The 19,569-nt window shown below is 51.4% G+C and overlaps 1 protein-coding gene across 3 annotated transcripts; it reads right to left on the reverse strand.

Moving 5' to 3' along the window:
* Nucleotides 1–1,019: 1,019 nt before the first annotated feature.
* Nucleotides 1,020–17,842, reverse strand: LOC116948223 (uncharacterized). Of its 3 annotated transcripts, XM_076071340.1 has the most exons (7): nt 17,555–17,842; nt 16,704–16,823; nt 13,764–13,891; nt 8,107–8,148; nt 7,137–7,304; nt 6,420–6,554; nt 1,020–1,720 (listed from the first exon to the last, which is right to left on the reverse strand). In XM_076071340.1, the coding sequence occupies exons 1-7, from the start codon at nt 17,647–17,649 to the stop codon at nt 1,611–1,613; spliced, it is 798 nt and encodes a 265-aa protein (XP_075927455.1). In that variant the 5' UTR covers nt 17,650–17,842; the 3' UTR covers nt 1,020–1,610. The 3 variants fall into 3 exon arrangements, with proteins under 3 accessions (XP_075927455.1, XP_075927454.1, XP_032820606.2); XM_076071339.1 differs by lacking the exon at nt 17,555–17,842 and having other exon boundaries at nt 16,704–17,443; XM_032964715.2 differs by lacking the exon at nt 17,555–17,842 and having other exon boundaries at nt 8,107–8,287; nt 16,704–17,442.
* Between the last annotated feature and the right edge of the window lie 1,727 nt (nt 17,843–19,569).

The following is a 19,569-nucleotide window of genomic DNA, read 5'->3' on the forward strand; positions in this document are numbered from 1 at the left end:
AAGATGGCTTCAAATTAAGCAACCATTGGAAAGATGTTCTAAATCGAACCAAACGTTAAAGGAATGTTTAATGGTACAGCATATTCATTCAATTAGTGGCATCCCAAACTCTCACGGTGGTGCTAATGTATTTTTGATGATATTTGCGAGCTTGCACAGCTTTACATTTTATGCTAATTCCTTTGTCAAGGCGTCTTTTCTGTTTACCCACTCACAGCTGAGGAATGGCTGCCGTTTCTAGATTTAAAGCTTTCGTGACTGCAAGGATCCATACTCTTTGGTTCTATTGGGTAAAGTCACGTAGGTAAAAAATAAAATAACAAAAATCACGACGTTTCGACCACAACACAAGTGGCCTTCATCAGGTGAAGGGACCAACCTGTCCGGAGGACAGCGTTGGAGTGAAAAAAGTCAAGCGCAGGTCGCCTCCTTTAACCCCTTCACACTTCACACCCTCGCTCGGTACTTGGGCCCCTCTGGGGGGCTCAGTGGCACCAGGCCGCACGCCTCGTTACCTGCGTGAGACCCCCCCCTCCACTCTTCCCCCCCCCTCCCTCCACTCTTCCCCCCTCCACTTCTCCCCCCGCACTCTCCCCCCCTCCACTCTCCCCCCTCCACTCTTCCCCCCCCTCCACTCTTCCCCCCCCCTCCACTCTCCCCACCCCTCCACTCTTCCCCCCCCCTCCACTCCCCCCCCCGCACTCTCCCCCCCCGCACTCCCCCCCCCGCACTCCCACCCCCCCCCCCCGCACTCTCCCCCCAACACTCCCCCCCCCCCGCACTCCTCCCCCCCGCACTCTCCCCCCTCTTCCACTCCCCCCACCCTCCACTTTCCCGCCCTCCACTCTTCCCCCCTACACTACCCCATAGACATGAGAGACACGAGAGAGACACGTGTTTTCCTAGTGGAGAGCCGTTCCTGTGGAGTGCTGCTAGATGACAGGTGACGTGAGCCTGGACGTCGCGATGGATGTCAAGTGTAGCGACATTGACACCCTCGTGTGAGAGAGCAATCACAGTTCAAGCAAACAGCACTTTAATCTATAAAACAAACAGGACGAACCCGCGCGTCGTCGCCCTGCGAGTGTGTGAGACGCGGTGCGAGTTCTGTAAATCACCGGGATGTTTATGGCTGTGTTTTGGTTTAACCAAGCGTAAGTCACGAACATTTCTTTAAGAGTTTTATTTCACCAGGTAAGACCCACTGAGCTCTGTAGCTCTTTCTCAGAAGCCACCAGGCTGTCACAAATGAGAGCTCAACGAAGCGGTTTATGGTCACGTGGAAGTCCCTCGCAGTCAAACACTCTAAACGCACGTGCCTAAATGTGGAGGGGAAACCCGAAGGACCCAGAGAACAATCCACGCGACCACGGGGAGAGAGAGAGACACGCAAACTCCAAATACACAGCGGGACACGTGGTCTCACCACCGTGTCACAAACGATTGCCCGAACTTTTCATTGGGATATTTTTTTTCTTGCCGGGCCAATGGTCGAGCGTCTGTCTGTCGGTGTGTCTGCCTGCCTGTCTGTCTGTGTCTGCCTGTCTGTCTGTGTGTCTGCCTGCCTGTCTGTCTGTCTGCGAGGAGGGCCGCGTGGTGGAGTGCTGGGCTCAGCATTTCCCGGCCTGGCCTCCGCGCCACCACAGTGTCACCGCGAGGACGATCGCCAACATCAAGAGGAATGCCAGGATTATCACCACAATGGTGAACGTGCTCCTCTCTGCGATCACACACAAACAAAGATCCCCCATACAGTCTCGACATACTTTTTGGGGCAAGTGCTTAGCGAGTAGCACCTACGAAGGCCGGGACGGTACACGAGGGGGTAGGTGGCCAGCACCACGCCCGACCGCCTTTGTCTCCCCAGTGGCGATGCTTACACATCGCACCAGGTACTCATTTGACGCTGAGTCGACCTAGGGGAGGCCCACGACCGGTTCAAATAATCGTCACTGGTGTTGGCCGTGAGCGGGAATCGAACCCAAGTCGCCAGGTTCATAGCGCAGCGCGCTAACCACTACACTACCGCTACACACACCACTAGGTACACATACACACACACCACTAGGTACACACAAACACACCACTAGGTACACACACACACAACAACAACAACCGCCATTCACCACTAAGTGGCGGTGACGTCACCACGACGCTTGTGCCAGGCCATGTGCACCTTGAGGCCACGTGAAGTGTCGAACACCCGCTGGCAGGAGGTCACGGGGCAGACCCAGGTGCCACGGGTCGACTGACTGAGATGACTGGCTGATGCACCACCCGTGCCCCTACTTTGCCAACCTGCTGTACTTTAGCCACCCGGTGCTCCGCTCGTTGTTGTGAGCGTCGCTCCTCCGCCCCTCCGTTGTTGTTTGAGGGGCACTGCCACCAACTACCCAGTAGCGTCCTTCACGAGCCTCCTCCACAGAGGCCGATCTTGACACCGCTGGTACCAGTCATCGGCAAGTCCACTCAGCTCCACGTCCTCCTGTACCACATCACTCCATCTCTTCTCTAGCCCGTGCCGCGCCCGTTTAGCCCCCTCGATCCGGCCGAACAAAAGCTGTTTCGGCATGCGGTGGCTGGGCATGCGGGCTACATGACCCAGCCAACGCAGCCTTGCCTGCCGGAGGAGCTCACCGATGGGACCTTGCCCACATATTTCAAGGATTTGTGAGCTCCTCACACAATCCAGCCTGGTTAAACCCAGGATGGATCGTAGGCAGGCCAGCCTAAATGTTTCTAACCAGCGAAGATGTTCCATTCGGGCGGTCCACGTTTCGCAAGCGTAGAGAAAGGAGGGAATGACCGTGGCCGAGAAGACCTGAAGCTTAGTGCGGAGTGACAGACCAGGTAGCTTCCACACAGCGTTACGCAACCGATGAAAAGATATTGCCGCTCGACTGATTCGGAGTGAGACCTCTGCTGTTAAACTGGAGCCAGTCATACGCACACTGCCCAGGTATGGGAAACTCTCTACTTTCTCCACAACTGCCCCATCACCGATTGGGAGTTGTGGGGGTGGAGTGTCCGATGGTATATAATACCCAGGCAGGTGCTTAGTTTTGGTGGGGCTGATGGTAAGGCCCCATCTCTTAGTAGCACGCTCCAGTCTCAGCAGCAGCGTCTCCAATTCCTCCTCTGAATGAGCAGCTATTACCAAATCATCGGCATACATAACGTGGTTGAGCAATAGGGAGCCATCCCTTGACCGCACCCGTGCATCGATCAGCCTCCCATTATATCTGTATCATATGAAGATTCCCCCGGTACAGCTATTGAAGGCTTCACGAACTACGTGGTCAAAATAGATATTAAACAATGTGGGAGCCAGAGGACATCCCTGTCGCACCCCAAGGTGTACAGGGAATGGCTCTGACTCCCGGCCACGTAGTTTTACCCGGGCCCACTCACCATCATGAAGGTCCTTAATGATCGTGAGCAGAGGGTCAGGTACTCCAAAAGCACGAAGAACAACCCAGAGCCCAGGCCTACTGATGGTATCCTAGGCCTTGACCAGGTCAATAAAGCAGAGATGTAGGTCTTGCTGGAATTCCCTATACCTCTGCTGTAGCAAACGGACAGAAAATATGGCATCTGTGTAGGACCGCCCTTTCCTGAGACCGCATTGGGGCTCCGCAAGCCTCTCCTCAGCGTGCCTGGCAAGGCGATGTTGAATAATCCTTGCCAGGACCTTCCCGGCACACTGAGGAGTGAGATGCCCCTGTAGTTGTTACAGTCTGTGCGGTCCCCCTTCTTAAAGAGGGCGACCACCAGGGCATCCTTCCAATCCTGCGGAACCCGTCCAGTGGTCCAGACTGTTGTTATGATGTCATATAGGGCAGTCTGTGCATAAACGCCACCCTCCCTCAGCATTTCGCTTGGGAGATCATCTCTGCCTGCTGCCATTCCTGGTCTCAGACTCCGGATCGCCTTCAGTACTTCCTCAACAGATGGCACTTCAGCCAGCCACTCACAGGGGGTGACTTCTTCCAATATTTGAGGCACCGCAGACTCAACAGGGTCATCCTCACTTTGTGCCACGATATTTTCCTGGCGATTTTCACTCCCCCAGGACCTCACAGAAATGCTCAGCAAATCTGCAAACCTGTTCCTGGGGGTCGGAGATTGGATCACCGTTTTTTCCCCTAATGATGGTAATAGGTGTGGCACTGCAGGTTACTTTTTTGATGGAGTTAAATAGAGATTTGTGATCGCGGGCCACTGAGGCAGACTCCATCTCCTCAGCAACCCGCGACCACCACCCATCCTTGCAGCGCCTCACGGCTCTCCGAACCTCCGAGCGAAGGCTGTGTTAAGCCTCCTCATTCTCTGACGTGGGATTCTGTAGCCAATGACAGTGGGCCTGTCGCTTTTTCTCAACCATCCTGAACACCTCCTCTGTCAGCCAGGGTCTCTGGGCAGGTCTGGACCGCGTACCCAAAGCAGCCATTGCAGCTGCATGAGTCACAGTCCTAAACCTCGCCCATTTACCCTCGACATCAGGAAGAGTGGGGGACGATGCCAACCCAAGCCGCAAGCGATGATGAAATTCTCGCTTGCAACTTTCATCAGATAACTGAGACCAGGCCACTTTAGGTTGGAATGGGGTCCTGGGTGCACACCCACCACCGGAGTGGAAGAATGGCAGGCGCATCTTACAGATGACTAGTCGATGGTCAGAGGGCAGATCAGCTCCACGGTAGGTCCTGGTGTCAAGGACATGGGCTCGCATCCGCTGGTTTGTCACTATGTAGTCCAGCAGATGTTCTTGCTTGGACCCGGCATGCATCCATGATGTTGTGTGGATGCGCCGACACCGGAACAGCGTGTTGGTAATTACAAGCCCATGGGCTGCACAAAAATCTAGCAGCCTCCTACCGTTGTTATTAAGCTGATCTGGCCCATGTCCTCCAATCACTCCAGACCAGGTGCCAGCATCATGACCAACTCGGGCATTGAAGTCACCCAACAAGATGACTCTATCCCGAGGGGCCACTTTAGCCAGCACCTGTGACAGGAGGTCATCGAAGGCATCTGGCTCATCGGCTTTGCCTGCATCCCTCCACGGATGTTCGTCTTCGGTGGGGGCATAAGTAACCACGACCACCACTCCTCGCCTCCGGTTGATGGGAAGGCGAGCCCAAAGTAGCCTGGGGCTTACAGCTTCCCACACCTCACCGCCATGCTCCCACGCCCCCTTCATTCTTTTGTTCAAAAGAAGAGCCACACCCTGTTGTTTGGCAGTCTGCTGCCCCGAGTAGAGGACTGTCCACCCCTCATGGTGGCAGGAGGCAGAACCGGTCCACCGGACCTCCTGAATGCCACAGAGATTCAGGCGGTACCGGTCCAGCTCCCGACAGAGGAGTGGCAGCCTCTCCTCTGCAGTGAGCATTCGAACATTCCACGTGGCCACACGAAGTGGCTTTTCGCTGTTTCTGGAGGAGCCCCGTGGGTAGAAATTCAATCTCCTGGCTCCGCCAATTGGGGTTTGGCCAGGAGACGTCATAGACGCCTGTCCCCCCGGGGCCTCCGGCACAAGCTTATTAGTTACATATTTCTGTCGTGGTTTAGTGGTAAATTTTTGAAGGTGGAGGGGTTACCAGCCCCTCGCACCCGTCCAGAGCCCCCGTTTAGCCCCTGTGGTGGTCACACACGCCATGAGGGGGGGAGCCAATCGGAATTGTCCCTCCCCCCACAGCACTGTCCACGCCAGAGTTGCCCGTCCGGCACCGTGAGGAGGTAGGGGGTTGTTTTGCCGGACACACACACCACTAGGTACACACACCACTAGGTACACACACACACCACTAGGTACACACACACCACTAGGTACACACACACACCACTAGGTACAAACACACCACTAGGTACACACACACCACTAGGTACACACACACCACTAGGTACACACACACACCACTAGGTACAAACACACACCACTAGGTACACACACCACTAGGTACACACACACACACCACTAGGTACACACACACACACCACTAGGTACACACACCACTAGGTACACACACACACCACTAGGTACACACACACACACCACTAGGTACACACACACACCACTAGGTACACACACCACTCGGTACACACACACCACTAGGTACACACACACACCACTAGGTACACACACACACCACGAGGTACACACACACACACCACGAGGTACACACACACACACACCACTAGGTACACACACCACACGTAACGTTCACAGTGCGATGTACTATAAACTAAACTATTTTTTATTTTACCAGGTGAGGCCCGCTGAGTTAAATAGCATCGAACCCACGACCTCCTGTATACCAGGCGAGGTAGTTAACATCTCATAGCCACCGCGGCGCCACCGCTGCCCACGAGTGCTCATTCACAGAAACCCGCGCCAGCGCCCATAACTGGAGTCGAACCGATGTGTTTCTCTGGCCGGGACGCGGCATGCACCATCACGTGGCAGAACTCGGCTCCCACCGGGTTCCGCGCCGTGCACATGTAGGTGGAGTTACGATCCGCAGGTGAGACGGACCGCTCGCAAACGCTCGATCCTAGACACGGACACACATGCACATGGATCACACGCGGTGAACCCCCATTGAATCATCCTACTCACGGTACAACCAAAGCCGTCCCTAGGGTACGGGCGAATCGGGGCGACCGCCCCAGGCCCCGTGCTTGGGAGTGCCCCACAACTTCGACATCACGGTGTCAGATGCAATACCTCCGGTTTAGTTTGAATTCGCCAGGGGGCTCACACGGGGTGATTTGCCCCGGGCCGCCCATCCCCCCAACCCCCCCCCCTCCCCCATGGATGGCCCTAGCCGGGTCCACTGTCAAATTGTCTTTAGATTAATGAAATGTGCAGCGACCCAAGTGGACAATGAGCTCCCGAGTTCGGTCAGTGCCCAACACCTTCGACCTCCGTGAGGCTGCGACCTCATCAGCCACACGGCCTTCCGCGAGTGCATCTGAAATCAGCAGCACTGGTTCAAGACAAGCAACCTGTGGAACTCCCATACAGGATGATCCACGGAGCCCCATACCTGGCCTCGAACCTGCACTATAATGATTTGATGGTGGGGGGGGAGGGGGGGGGCTCTGAACCTCGTAATCCCCCCTCCCTCACTCACCTGGTTTACAAATGTACGGCTGCTCCCCCCCATCTGTGCGCTGCCATGAGTAGGAGACGGGGGGAGTCCCGGTGGAGCCTCTGCACTCCAGGGTGACCTCCATCACAGCCGCGACTTCCTCGCCGTCTTCCGGCTTGAGCGCGGCACACGAGGGGGAGGTGGGGTACTCTGTGGGGGGGGGGGGGGGGGGCGATGTTGATATTGAGAATGATTGATCAAGCGTATGGTGGTGATGATATTGATGATGATGTTGACAATGGTGATAAATAATGGCAGTGGTGATGGAATGGATTGAGATTATTGATATGATAATGATCATGATGGTGATGAAGTAGATGGTGATGATGAGAATGTTAAAGTGTATGATGATAATTAAATGGTGATCATAAATGCGAATTGGGGGGGGGGGGACACATCCCCCCCCAATATTCAAATATGCTCAAAATATTGCTATCAATAATATTTTAAAATAATAATTGCTATGCTATGTAAATAAAAACAACAATTTGCTAAACCTTGGCCACAATATCTGGACTTGATATGACAATGCATAGATTTCTGTTTATACGATTGTGGTGATGGTTGAACTTTTGTAATCCCTAATCTCTGCCATTACACACAATGAAACAAGAAAAAAGTAAAAAAGAAAAACAGAGCAATGTAATACAATACACTATTAGACATTATTGTAAAAAATAAAATTAAAAAGTCCATCCCATATGTTGGTGAATTTTTAAATATTTTAGGCAAGAAATTCGTTTTCAAATTTAGATTTTTTTCTGGGGGGGGGGGACCCCCAGACCCCCTGGAAGATTTGGTCCCCCCCAATGTTAACTCCATAGCTACGGTCTTGAAGTGAATGATAATGATGGTCATGATGATCGTGATGAGGATTGTGATAGATGAAAACGATGGCTGTAATGATGAAGTGCAGGATGACGATGCTGCTGCCGCTCCTCTCGATGGTCACCAAACACGGAGAGGCTGAGCGCCGCCTCCCCAGGGATGGAGTCTGCGCGGGACAAGACGAAGCACAAGTAGCTCCCCGAGTCTCTCGCCGCCTCCACGGCGAGCAGCTCCATGGAGCCGCCTTCACCCCACGAGAACCAGCTGGGGGGAGGGGTCGAGTCCCCAGAGCTGCGAGCCGCGATCTCAGCACACGAAGAGAAAGGTCGCCCGTGTGGCCTCACCATCCACACTCACCATGTACACTCACCATCCACACTCACCATGTACACTCACCATGTACACTCACCATGTACACTCACCATCCACACTCACCATGTACACTCACCATGCACACACACACTAACTCACCATTACACACACACTAACTCACCATGTACACTCACCATGTACACTCACACACACACTAACTCACCATTACACACACACTAACTCACCATTACACACACTAACTCACCATGTACACACACACACTAACTCACTATGTACACACACACACTAACTCACCATTACACACACACTAACTCACCATGTACACACACACACTAACTCACTATGTACACACACACACACATTAACTCACCATTACACACACACTAACTCACCATTACACACACACACACACTAACTCACTATGTACACACACACACTAACTCACCATTACACACACACTAACTCACCATGTACACACACACACTAACTTACTATGTACACACACACACATTAACTCACCATTACACACACACTAACTCACCATTACACACACACACACACTAACTCACCATTACACACACACTAACTCACCATTACACACACACTAACTCACCATTACACACACACTAACTCACCATTACACACACACTAACTCACCATGTACACACACACTAACTCACCATGCACACACACACACACTAACTCACCATGTACACACACACTAACTCACCATGTACACACACACACTAACTCACCATGTACACACACACACAAACTCACCATTACACACACACACTAACTCACCATGTACACACACACTAACTCACCATGTACACACACACTAACTCACCATTACACACACACACACACTAACTCACCATGTACACACACTCACTAACTCACCATTACACACACACACTAACTCACCATGTACACACACACACTAACTCACCATGTACACACACACACACTAACTCACCGCGTACACACACACTAACTCACCGTGTACACACACACACTAACTCACCATGAAAACCCACACACACTAACTCACCATGTACACACTAACTCACCATGTACACACTAACTCACCATGTACACACACACACTAACTCACCATGTACACACACACTAACTCACCATATACATGCACACACAAACTCACCATTACACACACACTAACTCACCATTACACACACACTAACTCACCATGTACACACTAACTCACCATGTACACTCACCATGTACACACACTAACTCACCATGTACACACTAACTCACCATGTACACACACACCAACGCACCATTACACACACACACACACTAACTCACCATTACACACACACACTAACTCACCATGTACACACTAACTCACCATTACACACACACACACTAACTCACCATTACACACACACACTAACTCACCATGTACACACACACTAACTCACCATGTACACACACACTAACTCACCATTTCACACACACTAACTCACCATGTACACACACACTAACTCACCATGTACACACACACTAGCTCACCATTACACACACACTAACTCACCATGTACACACACACTAACTCACCATGTACACACTAACTCACCATGTACACACACACTAACTCACCATGTACACACTAACTCACCACGTACACACACACACTAACTCACCATTACACACACACACACTAACTCACCATGTACACACACACAAACTTACCATTACACACACACTAACTCACCATTAGACACACACTAACTCACCATGTACACACTAACTCACCATGTACACACACACCAACTCACCATTACACACACACACTAACTCACCATTACACACACACACTAACTCACCATGTACACACACACTAACTCACCATGTACACACACACTAACTCACCATTTCACACACACTAACTCACCATGTACACACACACTAACTCACCATGTACACACACACTAGCTCACCATTACACACACACTAACTCATCATGTACACACACACTAACTCACCATGTACACACTAACTCACCATGTACACACACACTAACTCACCATGTACACACTAACTCACCATGTACACACACACACTAACTCACCATGTACACACTAACTCACCACGTACACACACACTAACTCACCATTACACACACACACTAACTCACCATGTACACACACACAAACTTACCATTACACACACACTAACTCACCATTAGACACACACTAACTCACCATGTACACACTAACTCACCATGTACACACACACAAACTCACCATTACAAACACACTAACTCACCATTAGACACACACTAACTCACCATGTACACACTAACTCACCATGTACACACACACAAACTCACCATTACACACACACACTAACTGACCATTACACACACACACACTAACCCACCATGTACACACACACACACTAACTCACCATGTACACACACACACTAACTCACCATTACACACACCCACACTAACTCACCGTGTACACAGACACTAACTCACCATGTACACACACACTAACTCACCATTACACACACACACTAACTCACCATGTACACGCACACTAACTCACCATGTACACACACACTAACTCACCATGTACACACACACTAACTCACCATGTACACACTAACTCACCATGTACACACTAACTCACCATGTACACACACACTAACTCACCATGTACACACACAAAAACTCACAATTACACACACACACTAACTCACCATATACACACACACTAACTCACCATTACACACACACTAACTCACCATGTACACACACACACTAACTTACCATTACACACACACACTAACTCAACATTACACACACACACACTAACTCAACATTACACACACACACTAACTCACCATGTACACACACACAAACTCACAATTACACACACACTAAATCACCATGTACACACACACACTAACTCACCATGTACACACTAACTCACCATTACACACACACTAACTCACCATGTACACACACACACTAACTCACCATGTACACACTAACTCACCATGTTCACACACACACTAACTCACCATGTACACACACACAAACTTACTATTACACACACACACTAACTCACCATATATACACACACACACACTAACTCACCATTACACACACTAACTCACCATGTACACACACACACACTAACTCACCATTACACACACACACTAACTTACCATGTACACACTAACTCACCATGTACACACACACTAACTCACCATGTACACACTAACTCACCATGTACACACACACACTAACTCACCATGTACACACACACACACTAACTCACCATGTACACACTAACTCACCATGTACACACACACTAACTCACCATTACACACACACACTAACTCACCATTACACACACACACTAAATCACCATGTACACACACACACACACACTAACTCACCATTACACACACTAACTCACCATGTACACACACACACTAACTCACCATGTACACACTAACTCACCATTACACACACACACTAACTCACCATGTACACACACACACTAACTCACCATGTACACACACACTAACTCACCATGTACACACACACACAAACTCACCATTACACACACACACTAACTCACCATGTACACACACACTAACTCACCATGTACACACACACTAACTCACCATTACACACACACACACACTAACTCACCATGTACACACACACACTAACTTACCATGTACACACACACACTAACTCACCATTACACACACACACTAACTCACCATGTACACACACTCACTAACTCACCATTACACACACACACTAACTCACCATGTACACACACACACTAACTCACCATGTACACACACACACACTAACTCACCGCGTACACACACACTAACTCACCGTGTACACACACACTAACTCACCATGAAAACCCACACACACTAACTCACCATGTACACACTAACTCACCATGTACACACTAACTCACCATGTACACACACACACTAACTCACCATGTACACACACTAACTCACCATGTACACACACACACTAACTCACCGTGTACACACACACTAACTCACCGTGTACACACACACTAACTCACCATGTACACACACACTAACTCACCATTACACACACACACTAACTCACCATGTACACACACAGACTAACTTACCATGTACACACACACACTAACTCACCATTACACACACACACTAACTCACCATGTACACACACTCACTAACTCACCATTACACACACACACTAACTCACCATGTACACACACACACTAACTCACCATGTACACACACACACACTAACTCACCGTGTACACACACACTAACTCACCGCGTACACACACACTAACTCACCGTGTACACACACACACTAACTCACCATGAAAACCCACACACACTAACTCACCATGTACACACTAACTCACCATGTACACACTAACTCACCATGTACACACACACACTAACTCACCATGTACACACACTAACTCACCATGTACACACACACACACACTAACTCACCGTGTACACACACACTAACTCACCGTGTACACACACACTAACTCACCATGTACACAAACACACTAACTCACCATGTACACACTAACTCACCATGTACACACACACACTAACTCACTATGTACACACACACTAACTCACCATGTACACACACACACACTAACTCACCATGTACACACACACACTAACTCACCATGTACACACACACACACTAACTCACCATGTACACACACACTAACTCACCGCGTACACACACACTAACTCACCGTGTACACACACACACACTAACTCACCATGAAAACCCACACACACTAACTCACCATGTACACACACACACACACTAACTCACCATGTACACACACACACTAACTCACCATGCACACACACACACTAACTCACCATGTACACACACTAACTCACCATGTACACTCACCATGTACACCCACCATGTACACACACTAACTCACCATGTACACACACACACACTAACTCACCATGTACACACACTAACTCACCATGTACACTCACCATGTACACCCACCATGTGCATACACACACAATGATCACTAGAATTAATAAAATAAAAAAATATTTTACCAGGCAACGCCCACTGAGCTACGCAGCACTTTTTAAGAGTCGACCTGGCCACAAGTGACAGCTCAACGAAGTTGCTTATCACGTGAACATTTACAGCAGGAGCAACGACTCTCATCGCGTGGTGATGTTGATTATACACGTGGAGGGAAAAACCGGAGGACCCGGAGAAAAATTCACGCGACCACAGGGAGAGACAAACTCCAAATATACAGCAGCAGGCGTCAGGGTTGGGATCGAACCCACGACCTCTTGCATACCAGGCGAGGGAGTTAACATCTCATAGCCACCGCGGCGCCACGCCCTCACGCACGTGGACTCACCACGCTCCAGCTCCCGTCCGCACTCTGGCGTCTCCACTGGGTGAGGAACGGGGAGCCCTCGCCGAGGCCCCCACCGCACGGCAGGGTCGCCTTGTCGCCCGGGCGCACCCACAGGTGCTGCTGCTGGGCTGGTAGGGGGAGAAGGGAACAGGTGACATATGATGGGCTGGGTGGAGCTGAGTGGAATTGGGTGTCGCTGGGTGGAGTTGAGTGGAGCTAAGTGGAACGAACTGGGTTGAGTTGAGTGGAACTCGGTGGAGCTGGATGGAGTTGAGTGGAGCTGGGTAGAGTTGAGTGGAGCTGGGTGGAGCTGGTGGAGTTGAGTGGAGCTGGGTTGAGCTGGATGGAGTTGAGTGGAGCTGGGTGGAGTTGAGTGGAGCTAGGTGGAATTGAGTGGAGCTGGGTGGAGTTGAGTGGAGCTGGGTGGCGCTGGTGGAGTTGAGTGGAGCTGGGTGGAGTTGAGTGGAACTGGGTGGGGCTGGTGGAGTTGAGTGGAGCTGGGTGGAGTGGAGTGGAGCTGGGTGGAGTTGAGTGGAGCTGGGGGGAGCTGGTGGAGTTGAGTGGAGCTGGGTGGAGTTGGGTGGAACTGAGTGGAGCTGGATGGAGTTGAGTGGAGCTAGGTGGAGTTGAGTGGAGCTGGGTGGAGTTGAGTGGAGCTGGGTGGAGCTGGTGGAGTTGAGTGGAGCTGGGTGGAGTTGGGTGGAGTTGAGTGGAGCTGGATGGAGTTGAGTGGAACTGGGTAGAGGTGGGTGGAGTTGAGTGGAGCTGGATGGAGTTGAGTGGAACTGGGTAGAGGTGGGTGGAGTTGAGTGGAGATTGATGGAGTTGAGTGGAGCTGAGTGGAACTGGGTAGAGCTAGGTGGAGTTGAGTGGAGCTGGGTGGAGTTGAGTGGAGTTGAGTGGAGCTGGATGGAGTTGAGTGGAACTGGGTAGAGGTGGGTGGAGTTGAGTGGAGATTGATGGAGTTGAGTGGAGCTAGGTGGACTTGAGTGGAACTGGGTAGAGCTAGGTGGAGTTGAGTGGAGCTGGGTGGAGTTGAGTGGAGTTGAGTGGAGCTAGGTGGACTTGAGTGGAACTGGGTAGAGCTAGGTGGAGTTGAGTGGAGCTGGGTGGAGTTTAGTGGAACTGGATGGAGTTGAGTTGAGCTAGATGGAGTTGAAACTTGTGGAGTTGGGCCAACCTTAGCTGCGACTGTCGGCTGCCGGGTGACAGACGACCCCTTCTGAGCTACCGCGAATGGCATCAACACCATGGCATGTACACCTCTAGATCTATGATTGCACACCTCTAGATCTATGATTGTACACCTCTAGATCTATGATTGTACACCTCTAGATCTATGATTGTACACCTCTAGATCTATGATTGTACACCTCTAGATCTATCATTGTACACCTCTAGATCTATGATTGTACACCTCTAGATCTATGATTGTACACCTCTAGATCTATGATTGTACACCTCTGGATCTATGATAGTACACCTCTAGGTCTATAATTGTACACCTCTAGATCTATGATTGTACACCTCTAGATCTATGATTGTACACCTCTAGATCTATGATTGTACACCTCTAGATCTATGATTGTACACCTCTAGATCTATGATTGTACACCTCAAGGTCTATGATTGTACACCTCTAGATCTATGATTGTACACCTATAGATATATTATTGTACACCTCTAGATCTATGATTGTACACCTCTAGATCTATCATTGTACACCTATAGATCTATGATTGTACACCTCTAGATCTATGATTGTACACCTATAGATATGATTGTACACCTCTAGAGCTATGATTGTACACCTACGGATCTATGATTGTACACCTATAGATCTATGATTGTACACCTCTAGATCTTTGATTGTACACCTCTAGATCTGATTGTACACCTATAGATCTATGATTGTACACCTCTAGATCTATGATTGTACACCTATAGATCTATGATTGTACACCTCTAGATCTATGATTGTACACCTATAGATCTATGATTGTACACCTCTAGATCTATTATTGTACACCTCTAGATGTATGATTGAAGGCGGACCGGGATCAAAATACAATATAGAGGCGATCAAGAGCATGGTGGAGCACTTTAGGAACCCTGATTGTCTGATTGTAAACAGCAGAGGGACGTTTTCGATCAGTGCATATGGCCCCCTATGAGTAGAGGGGCGGGAGGAGGAGCCACTCGGCTTAGCGAACACGCAAGTCGAGGGGCATCACGCACACTGCTAAGAAAAACCCGAAGTGGGTTTGGGAGGGACATGCTGGTGGCCCATGGTCGAGGCTAACAACGGAACAGCGGCCAAACGGAGGGAACTGGCCGTCGGCTCAACGTCGCCGCTGAGCCGTCGGCTCAACGTCGCCGCTGAGCCGACGGCTCTACGGTTCCAACCTCATGCGCAACGTTGGCTCAACGTCGGCGCGTTCACCGTCTCGTGCGAAAAGGGGGTGAACGAAAGCGCTCTGAGTCGGAGAGAGAGAGAGAGGCCGCTGCAGCACACGCGGCACGGTGAGCCGCGTGTGCTGATTGGAAAGTTTCCCTCCTCTGCCCCAAGCTCAACCACGCTCATCCACACTCAGAGTGACGTCCCGGTGGCAGAGGGGTGATGGCAGGGCATGATGGGAGAGAGGAGAGGCGTGATGGCAGGAGGTGATGGCAGAGGGGTGATGGGAGAGAGGAGAGGCGTGACGGCAGGGGGTGATGGCAGGGGGTGATGGGAGAGGCGTGATGGCAGGGGGTGATGGGAGAGGGGTGATGGCAGGGGGTGATGAGAGAGAGGAGAGGGGTGATGGGAGAGGCGTGATGGCAGGGGGTGATGGGAGAGGGGTGATGGCAGGGGGTGATGGGAGAGGGGTGATGGGTGCACGTAGGAGGGGGAGGTCTAGTTTGGAGGGGTTGGGGCATAGGGGATCGCGGGGCCCGTACCTGAAGCAGTATTCACCAGGAGCAGGAGCAGCTGCACAAAGAAATGGCTCCCGAGAGTCATCATAACCGTCATCACCACAGCCATCATCGCTGCCATCAGCTCGACTCCACCTCGACGAACTGCGGAGCGAGTCGCATTCATTCAACTCTAATACTTTAATGCTGACTGCACTCGCTGGGGGGCGGGGGGGGAGTGTTGAGATTTGGTGGTGGGAGGGGTACATTTTGGTTTCCGAAAATCGATGTCTCTGTTGTTGTGTTCGCTCCAGTTTCACTTCTCAACATCGGCGGGGTTTTCCACATTGCCAAACGTGCTGTTTGTTGCTGCCCGCCTGCCGTTTCTAGCCTCTAGGGCCCAGTGCTCAGCGACCGCGCCGATATAACCAACAACGACCTCTCGTTAGCCGGCTCGCCAACACAGAATAGGCGCCACATTCATTACGCAGAGGCAGTGCAGGGGTGCAGACTGGTGCGGGTGCAGCACGTGGCGCAGTGGTCACGAGGGGTAATCACGGAAGGGGAACCACGTGGTAAGTCCGGCAACGGGCTCGAGGGTTCGAGAAAGGGGGCGTGGCCGTGGTGAGGGCCACGCCGGGAACTAATGGAAGTGTTTGGCGAGGTTGGGGGCTGCTGTGGGATGGGGGTCGACTATCTTCACGCCGTCGCTACTTGCGTGCCATCCCTGGCCCAAGTCATCTGCGTGAAACGCCCTAAATAATAAATAAACCTCGACAGTTCAAGTTGCCTGAGAGTCACTACAATTAGACACCACAAGCTAATACTTATTCTAATACTTATCAAGCCTGAGTCGACCTAGAGGAGGGCCAGCACCGGGTTTTAATACCACTCACCACCGACGCGAGTCGAGGATGAGAGGTTGATGCTGCTCCTTCACCCTCCATGGGCTCTGTGCCGCCACCTGTGCGGTCCTCCACACAGTTGGCATCAACAGCAGCAGCTCCCTGATGCCAAGGTGGAGCCTCTGCTACTCCTATCACGACGAGAGGGCTCCAGCAGAGAGCGTCCGTGTCTGGTCGCAGCAGCAGCGTAGCCAACATTTCCGCCCGGCTTGGTTGGCGATGGGTACAGTCGGCGGTTGTCATTTGCAAGAGAAGGCGTCGGAACATCCTTGCAGTTTGCAGGCGAGGGGTGATGAGGGGTGAACACGCGGGGCAGGGGGGCGGGGAGGAAGTGGGGGGGGGCAGGGGGGGGGCAACTCAGCGTTGAGGCTTCGCGCTGTCACTGCCCGGGCAGGCGGCAGTCGCCGTCACGGCCACAGCGACTCATCACTCACAGCGACTCATCACCCACAGCGACTCATCACCCACAACGACTCATCACCCACAGCGACTCATCACCCACAGCGACTCATCACCCACAGCGACTCATCACCCACAGCGACTCATCACAGAGACTCATCACCCACAGCGACTCATCATCCACAGAGACTCATCACCCACAACGACTCATCACCCACAGCGACTCATCACCCACAGCGACTCATCACCCACAGCGACTCACCACCCACAGCGACTCATCACCCACAGCGACTCATCACCCACAGCGACTCATCACAGAGACTCATCACCCACAGCGACTCATCACCCACAGAGACTCATCACCCACAGAGACTCATCACAGCGACTCATCACCCACAGAGACTCATCACTCACAGCGACTCATCACACACAACGACTCATCACCCACAGCGACTCATCACCCACAGAGACTCATCACTCACAGCGACTCATCACTCACAGTGACTCATCACCCACAGCGACTCATCACCCACAGAGACTCATCACCCACAGCGACTCATCACCCACAGCGACTCATCACACACAACGACTCATCACCCACAGCGACTCATCACCCACAGAGACTCATCACTCACAGCGACTCATCACTCACAGCGACTCATCACCCACAGCGACTCATCACCCACAGCGACTCATCACCCACAGAGACTCATCACCCACAGAGACTCATCACCCACAGAGACTCATCACTCACAGCGACTCATCACCCACAGAGACTCATCACCCACAGAGACTCATCACAGCGACTCATCACCCACAGAGACTCATCACTCACAGCGACTCATCACACACAACGACTCATCACCCACAGCGACTCATCACCCACAGAGACTCATCACTCACAGCGACTCATCACTCACAGTGACTCATCACCCACAGCGACTCATCACCCACAGAGACTCATCACCCACAGCGACTCATCACCCACAGCGACTCATCACCCACAGAGACGCATCACCCACAGCGACTCATCACCCACAGAGACTCATCACCCACAGAGACTCATCACTCACAGCGACTCATCACCCACAGCGACTCATCACCCACAGCGACTCATCACCCACAGCGACTCATCACCCACAGCGACTCATCACCCACAGAGACTCATCACCCACAGCGACTCATCACCCACAACGACTCATCACCCACAGCGACTCATCACTCACAGCGACTCATCACCCACAGAGACTCATCACCCACAGAGACTCATCACCCACAGAGACTCAACTACAGTGACTCATCACCCACAGCGACTCATCACCCACAGCGACTCATCACCCACAGCGACTCATCACCCACAGCGACTCATCACCCACAGTGACTCATCAACCACAGCGACTCATCAAGCACAGCGTTCTCACTTAGGGGCCGTTCATAAATGACGTCACGCGATTGTGGACGACACGGCGTCACAAAAAGTCAGATCCCCCCTCAAATATGACGTCACAAAGCTCTGCCCCCCCCCCCAAAACCATATTTCCATTTTGAAAATAAAACATGCTTCAAATCGCTTTAATCTATTGTCATTGTAGTGCGTATTTAATGTA

The sequence above is a fragment of the Petromyzon marinus genome, chromosome 32 (genome assembly GCF_048934315.1).
Source record: "Petromyzon marinus isolate PM22_M1 ecotype Great Lakes invasive population chromosome 32, UKy_Petmar_22M1.pri1.0, whole genome shotgun sequence".
Lineage (NCBI taxonomy): Eukaryota > Metazoa > Chordata > Hyperoartia > Petromyzontiformes > Petromyzontidae > Petromyzon > Petromyzon marinus.